The following is an 8,490-nucleotide window of genomic DNA, read 5'->3' on the forward strand; positions in this document are numbered from 1 at the left end:
TCGATACGAAAGAATTACGTGTTTATTTTGTATATCTTTCGATCAATAGTACTTCACATATTAAAGATAATGTAGATGATTTTTTATTTTCCAAAGAGCAATTAAAAGTATTTATCGATTTAACGTGGGAAAATCTATTACAACTTCGCGAAATGATGTCCTCTTTAAAAATTCTAAATAGCGTACTATCATACAAACAATCGTTGTTGTTTTACTCAAATTACGTTCAAAAAATTCAAATAGAGTGTGTTTAAAGATTGCATAATGCCGAGCGATTATCCTCGGCCGCAATTACTGTTAATCCTGTTAGCGTACAATAGCCAAGAGATTATCTCTAATTGAATTTGTACAGCGAGCAGTAATAGAAAAACGCGTGTATTATTGGGTTTTCTGGCATCGGTAACGGCTAATTACCTTCGATTCGAGTGTGCTAACGGTGTTGGTGACGTCAGTACCGTGAGAGAGTAGCGCGTTGATAATTTGACAAAGATAGACAGCCGAAATTTAGACAGCGCCACGGAACGACTAATTAGCGTACCACGGAGACGTCTTCGGCTGTCAATCGACACAGTCTAACACCGACTTCTGCCCTGAACACATCGGCTCCCGATCGTGTCCGTTCAGAACTCGAGTACAATTCGAAAGAATATATTCTTTCGGATTAAGAATATAGACTACCATTGAAAAAGAGTGTACCGAGCAGTCGTTCAGTTTGGCGTGGGTTAATCGATAGCCCACGCACAGCTGCAAATTCATAAGACTCGAAAAAGTGTGGAATTTATTCCCATTTTTGCTTATTACGCGAATCGTATTCCGGTTCGCACAAGTGCACTCATAATCTGAGTTAGCTTCAAATACTGCAAATTCTGGGGGCTCGAAAATACACCTTCAAGGTGCTCGACCATCCCTGTGCAGAATTGAACGGTCGTTTCTAACGTATAAACGCTAGAAACACAAAGAGGTCGACGGATACCGTCTACACTTCTTTGTGATTGCCATTCGGCTGAGGAGACACCGAAGGGAGGCACCTACGTGGTGTACCTCCAGGTGGGCTCACTGTAGTCAGGTCGACGTCCACTTAGGACGTCTGACTTTCGGTCTTTGCCTCCTTAGTTCTACAGATCCCGCCGGTGTAACGCTTAGAGGAGCACCTGTGCGGAGAGGTAACGGAGTCGTGGGTCAGGCCCCCACGTAGTTCAAATACTGCTGCGAATCACATCGAGTAGTGAATTCGTGCAGTGAACAACGTGCTGTCGAGCTTCGCAGTGCAACTCTCGGCCAACAGGTCATCTGTTGAAACGTGTCAAGAGAAGCCGCAGATCGACGGTCGTGCCGTTGCACTGCAGTGCGACTCGACGCACAGAGTCAGTGGGCATACTCACGGGATCAGTGCATTTGGAGCCTTTCAACCTCCACTTGCGCCCCTGTCCACTAGGCAATCGACGAAAAATCGATAAAGAAAAGAAGTTTAATTTCTTTCTACGCCGGAAAAATTTACAGTCCACTTTCGAGTTCGTATAATACGAACAAGCGAAATTTCTCTGCTCCTGTTCGTTCGAATAACGACGCCGGGAGCGTGAGAACACAGTCGCGGCATATACGTATAACGTGTTTACGTGTGGCTAACACATAGCCGTGCTTTTCTGATTACAGGAATCCTGGGCCTACCTCAAACCGGCGAGAGTAACGACCGCAGTCTCGCGGAACGGCCAGACCACGAGGCCGAAATAATTTAATTTGTGAGAGGACTTGTGTTTCGTTGTGGAAACAGGGAGGAAGAAGAAGGGAAGTATTGGGAGAGGATGGAGAAAAGGGGGTAGATGAGGAAGGTGCGGGTGTTTAGAGTGACACGAACGACTTGGCAGGATGCAGGACTCTGCCCGGAGGTGGACTCGTGTTTATTTTGATGCGTATACAAAAAGGTCCGGCGGAAGATCCGCCGTCGGAGATCGTTAGGCCCTGGCCAAGTGCGCGGGGCCGTTGAGGATTTCTCAAAGAGAGGCGGTGGGCGCTCCCCTGCAGTTTGGCACGTCCGCGTAGGAGCCGGCACTGAGGAGCTTCTCTGACCTAGTCGGGTAGCGACTGCCGAACATCGGCCTGAGGGCCCGCATTTATACTAAGGGTAGCACGCTAGCGCTGCCCTGAGCCGCCGCTGATTGGTTGCGACCCTTCTATTTTTAGTATACTAAGGGCGCGGTGCGTCGGCGAAAGTCGCGTCGTCGTTCTTGTATTTATTGTAAAACTATTATGTCGCGTTACAAATTTAATTATCACAATTTTCAGATTTCCTTTAATTTTCTGTTTTTTTCATTATCTTTATATTTTTGTAATAAAAGGTCGGTCCGAAAGACCGAAGAAAAGAAAATCAATTTGCTGTCCGATTCACTTCCCCGATAAACTCCCATACCTCTATCCGGACTCCTTAGTTAAAAGTATCAACTTTTTAACAAGATCTTAATTTTGTACTCGGTCATTGTTAAGATAAAATATTAAAATCGTTAACAAACTTTTTATCTACTTCGATATATATCGAATTATACATAAATGACGTCGGTAGATATCAACGATAAACTGGAATAGTTTATATTAGACTGTATTCTGATCGCGATTAAATATTTCCGACTGTTATTTATTTAATTGATTGTTTATATTTCTTTATGAATTGTTGTAATTGCAATTTGCATATATATTTCGATATAAGTTTCAGAAAACGTAGTAACTGCGGAGTTGGAATATGCTATTCAAGCATAAATGACTAGCGAACTTTAATTCTTGCAAATATCGGAATATTTATAAAACTTACGGGATATTCTAACATTCGATAAAGTAAATATAATCATGCTTACAACTCTAACTATGAAACTTGATGATATAATATTTATAAATTGAATAATTATTTTCATAGATAATATTTTGTCGTTGAAATTCTCATTGATTGAGAATATTTCGCCTTCGTGGCATTGCTCTTTTACGTAACAAACTATGAATACAGCAGTGCTAAGTAAAGCAGTGTTTCCGTTGTTAAACTCTAGTAAGAAGAAAAAAGAAAATCAATAGGCAAAGCACAGGTGTGCTTGTTGTGTTTCTTGTCTCCTGTCCCTTTCTTTTCAGCTCTTTTCTTTCCAGGGGATTTATTGGCCGCGCGTAATGTGGCCGGTAGATTCAGTGATTGTGCGTAGAAACAAGTTTGTTTCTCGGGGCAAAGTGACCCCGAGTACGTTGTCGAAGCAGTGTTTTTTACGCAGTATTAAATTATTTCCAGAGCATCGCAGCTCTTCCTGTTTTCTGAATCACGATAATAGAATCATTTGTTCGCCGATTTCAATCTTCGGCCGCGGTAATCTAATTTAATACTTTCTAATCAAATTAATTATTCTTTCAATTTTAAATTCAAACTCCTGGTTACCGGAATTAGAGTCAGTGCATCACCGAAGAGGACTATTGGGCGATGCTCCACGAGCAAACAATGTAAGTATAAATTTATACTTCGAAATTTGTTAATTAAAAATCTCTATAATTTTAACAATAGATTCCAATTGTTTTCTTGCATCTTTCTTACAGTCTCTGGATCCAAATCTAACCAGCAGGACCATGCTGACTGATGAATGACTTTGACTTTGAGTCGCATGCTGTTTGTGTTCCTCTGGTCCCCAACCATGTTGTAGGATGAAAGATCCGAATCAACACGGGTGACCAGTTGTATACTTGCTATTTGTGACGAGTTAAGTGACCGCGGGTATTTTCAATACCCGTGAGTAGTAACATCAACTGTTATATTTTTTAGAGCACGTTTTAGGATCTTCTTGTACTCGGGCTTCTTAATGTTACAAATGAATATTACACATTATGATTATAAAATTTTTACAAATATATATATGTCGGAATCCAATAAAAAGCTTCTGCTCTAATTGAATGTTACTTCACGTTGTGTAAATAAAGTTATGTTGGCTCTAATCGATACTTAAATTCAATCGATGCAAAGAATGCCATCGGTAACGCAAACGAGCGTCAGGTTGGCGTTGACGTTTGGATGTGGCCTTTGAAGGTAGTCGAGTTGGTTGTCTGGTTACCGAAACGTTTGAAAAAAGAAGTATTCGAAAAGAAAAGAACAGAACTGAAACGGTTGCCAGACTATAAAGACGTGCGGTAAAGAAATAGAAAAAGAGATTCCCTGTAAAGGACTCATTCGTAATCGTTGTGCATTCTTTTCTGTTGTTTAAAAGTGTTTGAGTTATAGTTTCAGTTTGTTTAATTAGTTTCGTTGAAAGTTTTAAGAGTAATAGAAATGCGTAGATCTTCAAGACAAAGGCTTGGTCGCCCGAGAGGACCTAATATGTGTCGCCCAGAGGGAATGGTCAGAGAGACGGCTGTTCCGACATATATATAACACAATCTTTATAAAATATATGAAATACTTTTATTAACTTTATATGAGTTAGATGATTGAATAGAAAATGAATTAATATAATGCGAAAACATTATATTTATCATGTGATCGAGTAGAATATGAATGATAATTATTATGACATTGTACAATAATATTTACAACATTAATATAAATTATTAAATATTTATCGTTTACTTAATTAATACATCGTATGGTGTATTTAACGTGCAAGAAGGCACTTCGCGAAAGGTCGATTTTTGAGTCAAAGTAACATGCATTTTATACCACCTTTAATCTTTTCAAAAATTTACTTTGACGACAGAATCGACCAAGGATAATTGAATATTTTGAATAACAATTTAATGAATTCATTTGAATTTTTAAAGTAAATTATTTTATCATGAAATCTTAATTTAAAGTCTTCAATTTTAAATAATTAAATTTCAATTATAATAGTTTTATTGAATAGGGGTGACGTTAATGCCGACCCTTTATAGGATTTATGCGGCGGTGCTGGGAGGGAGGTTGGAGAAGGAGGTGGAGGGGAAAGGCATGATCCCGGAAAACCAGGCAGGGTTTAGGAGAGGGAGGAGCACGACGGATCACATCTATGTGTTAAATCACATTATAGGAGAGATGAGCACAGGGAGGGGAGGCAAGGTGGTGGCGCTCTTTGTGGATTTGAGGGCGGCGTTTGATACGGTGGATAGGAGGTGTTATGGGAGGCGATGGAGAAAAGAGGGGTGAGGGAGGGGCTGAGGGAAAGAGTGAGGGAGATATATGGGGAAACGAAAAGCAGAGTGAGGGTGGGAGGGGAGCTGGGGGAGGGATTTTGGACGGCAAAGGGATTGAGGCAAGGGTGCCCGCTGAGTCCGATGCTGTTTAATATACTGATAGCGGATATAGAGGAGGAGTTCAGGAAAGGAAGGTGGGGAGGGGTTGAAGTGAGGGGAAGAAGGATTTGCACGCTAGCGTATGCCGATGATCTGGTGTTGTTGGCGAGGGAAGAGGAAGAGATGGAGAATATGATCAGGCGGTTGGAAGGATATTTGGAAAAAAAGAGGCTGGAGATAAATGTGGGAAAAACAAAGGTGGTGAGGTTCAGGAAAGGGGGAGGTAGGGAAAGGAAGATGGAGTGGAGATGGAAAGGGAAAAGGATAGAGGAGGTGAAGGAGTTTAGATATCTGGGATATGTGTTTAAGAGGAACGGGGGGCAGGAGGCACAAATTAGGGATAGGGTAAAGAAGGCGGGGGTGGCAATGCGGCAGGTATGGGGGATTGGGAAGAGGAAGTTTGAGAGGGATTGGGGAAGGAGGATGTGGCTGTTTGATACCCTGGTGTGGTCAGTGGCGGGATACGGGGTGGAGGTGTGGGGGTGGAAAGAGAGAGAGGCTATGGAGAGGATGCAGGAGAGGTACATCAGGTGGTCGTTGGGAGTGGATTGGAGGACGCCGGGGTATATGGTGAGAGAGGAGACGAAAAGAATGAAGTTGAGGACGGGGGCAGGAGAAAGAGCATGGAGGTACGAGGAGAAACTAGGCAGGGGAGAGGGAGGGGAGTGGGCCAGGTGGTGCTTGGAGGAGGTGAGGGAAAGGGAAAGGGAAGGGGGGGTGGAACTGTCGGCATGGGAGAGAGAAAGGATGGAGTACAGAAGGGAGAGAGGGGTATGGGAAGGAGGGGAAGGGGAAGGGGGCGAGAGGGGTCGGAGGGATGGGGGGAGGAAGATGGTAGGAGGCAGGAAGAGGAGAGAAGAGCCAGGATAAGGCAGGCCAGGTACAATAAGTGGTACGGGGAGATCGTAGTGGAAGAGGTGCCGAAGTATTTGAGGGCAGGGTGGGGAGAGGAGAGGTACGGGAGGATAGCGAGGTATAGGCTGGGGAACGAGATGAGGGGGGGGGGAGATATTGGGAAGAGGAGGAAGAGAAGAAATGTAGGATGTGCGGGGGGGAAGAAGAGACGTGGGAGCACGTCTTGGATCGATGTGTTGGGGATGCGGCAGAGGAAAAGGGGGTTGGGGAAAAGATAAGGGAAATTTTGGACGAAGAAGGGAAAGGGGAAGGATGGATGAAGAGGCTGGAGGAAAAGAGGAGAGAGAGAGAGGAGGAAAGGGGGGAGAGAGTTTAGGAAGGAGGGAGGTAGAATAGGAGTAAGGAGTGGAAGAAGGAATGGAGTGAAAGGAGGGAAAGGGAAGTCGAAGGCGAAGGAGGCGGGCGTGGAAATGCGGAGGCGTAATTTTAAGGTAATGTTAAGGTAGTTTTAAGGATAGAAAATAGAAAGCGAAACGAGGCAAAGAGAGGCGAAGCGAGCGTATGCGTGGTGAGGCGAGGCGAGGCGAGAGTAGCGAGCGGGCAAGGCATGTAGGTTAAGGCTAGGTTAAGAGTAGGTTAAGCGGCGGGAAGGAGAGGGGAGGATGGGGGGAAGATAGAGAATAAGTTAGTTTAAGGAGGAATTGTAAGGGAAAGGAGAGGAGATATGTAACCCTAAGGGGAACATTAAATACATACTACTACTACTAGTTTTATTGAATAATAGTATTTTTCAATATTAATGATCGAGTCATTTTAATTAAAAATTAAATACGAAATACCATTTAGCTATTAACCAGTTGTTCTAGTCAGGATTTTCAGACTAATTTTTCCGTGCCCGTTGCCTGAGTTCATGCACATGCTCAGGTGCTATTTGCATGAGCGAAAGCAACGGGGCACGATGACTTTATTTATAACAATTCAAGAACATATTGACGACTGACATTGGTTAGTTAACCGTGCGCGACGTACTGTCCACATGTGTGTGTTGTGGTTACGTTGTGGAAGTGCGTCGTTTCAGATGTTTTTATAATTCTAATTTACATACAGAATTTTGTAACATTAGATTTTTATCAATTGTAATAATAATATCAAATTTCAATTTACCATTTATTTGAAAACTGTTGGTCGTAATGGATTGAAATCTTAATATTTTTCAATCTTCAATGAGATATCCATACAATACATTTTATTAATGACTATATTCCATATATTAAAACGTTATTTAAATAAGTACGCAAAGATCACTAGCCCTTGTCAGTGTTGGATGACCAACCTGATGACTCGATGCTGATAAGCGTATCGGAACCGCTGCGTCCAAGATAACTGAGTCAGTCTTGTTTTTCCCATTTCTATTGTAAGTACAGAAGCCTGGATGAAGTACACAAATGTCTCATCCAGGACGAGTTATCGGCAGCCAGTCATCAGGTACTAAGGGTCACCGACATCCCCTCCTCAGCGAAAAGCCTAATATATAAGGACCAGCATCACTAGAGTCAGCGCCTTTTTTCCTTTCAACCCTATTGCGGTAGCGGTCATTCGAAATTGTTATTTCCGTATCGGTCTGTATGTGTCCGGAGTGTACATTTCCCACCCGGATCCCAACACAAATTTGGCGCAGTCGGCAGGACACGCGACACACTACGTATCACTCAGTGTTAACGGAACAATTGTCCCACTGAGCGTGAGTGTCAACCTCAACGGGTTGCGGGTAAAGAAGAACAGGACTTCAGCGGAAATATCCATCGACCCGATCCATCGACTTGGTTGAATCTCCTGAGACCAGAGAAATCTGCAGAAGCCTCAGGCACCAGCGTGGATCAGCCTCAGAATAGGAGAAAAGAATAAGTCGCATCGTAAGTACTCAAATTCGAATACTCAATCTTCCGGCAAGAAACTTCCTATATTTCCAATTCCAATATGTCTCAAGACGAAGCGAATACAACAACTCAAGTACGAAGAGAACGACTTTCACTAGAGTTATTAATTAAGCTATTACCGGAACCATTTGATGGCAATCCTTGTAAACTTCGTTCATTTATAAAGCAAGTTGACTCCACATTTGAATTAGCTACTCCTTCACAAGAACAGATTTTACTAGTATTTGTAAAGAACAGAATCATTGGTAAAGCAGGGGATCAAGTCGTCCTGTCCGGCTCCGGCGCACGGAGCGGCACCCTCGGTGGCCTGGTGCGGCCATGAGCTGCCGGCCTCCGAGGGGTAGAAAAGGGGTCGCGGCGGTTGCGAGTTGGGGCTCGCAGCCGCCACTAGACGCGGCCCCGGGACGGATGGCGGCAG

At 43.3% G+C, this 8,490-nt stretch overlaps 1 protein-coding gene across 1 annotated transcript; it reads left to right on the forward strand.

The window, feature by feature from the left end:
- Positions 1–5,412: 5,412 nt before the first annotated feature.
- LOC122404226 lies at positions 5,413–8,040 on the forward strand. The gene is made up of 2 exons (XM_043408156.1): positions 5,413–5,970; positions 7,876–8,040. Exons 1-2 carry the CDS (start codon positions 5,413–5,415, stop codon positions 8,038–8,040), a joined length of 723 nt encoding a protein of 240 aa, XP_043264091.1.
- Positions 8,041–8,490: the final 450 nt, after the last annotated feature.

The sequence above is a fragment of the Colletes gigas genome, unplaced genomic scaffold, assembly GCF_013123115.1.
Source record: "Colletes gigas isolate AHSC1104 unplaced genomic scaffold, ASM1312311v1 Colletes_gigas_Sc00130, whole genome shotgun sequence".
Lineage (NCBI taxonomy): Eukaryota > Metazoa > Arthropoda > Insecta > Hymenoptera > Colletidae > Colletes > Colletes gigas.

Bases quoted from the DNA above. Each gene is read 5' to 3' on its own strand.
- LOC122404226 (XM_043408156.1), top strand. From the start codon at position 5,413: ATGATCAGGCGGTTGGAAGGATATTTGGAAAAAAAGAGGCTGGAGATA. The intron at 5,971-7,875 runs GTGAGGGAAAGG...TGTCCCACTGAG, and splicing joins CCAGGTGGTGCTTGGAGGAG to CGTGAGTGTCAACCTCAACG.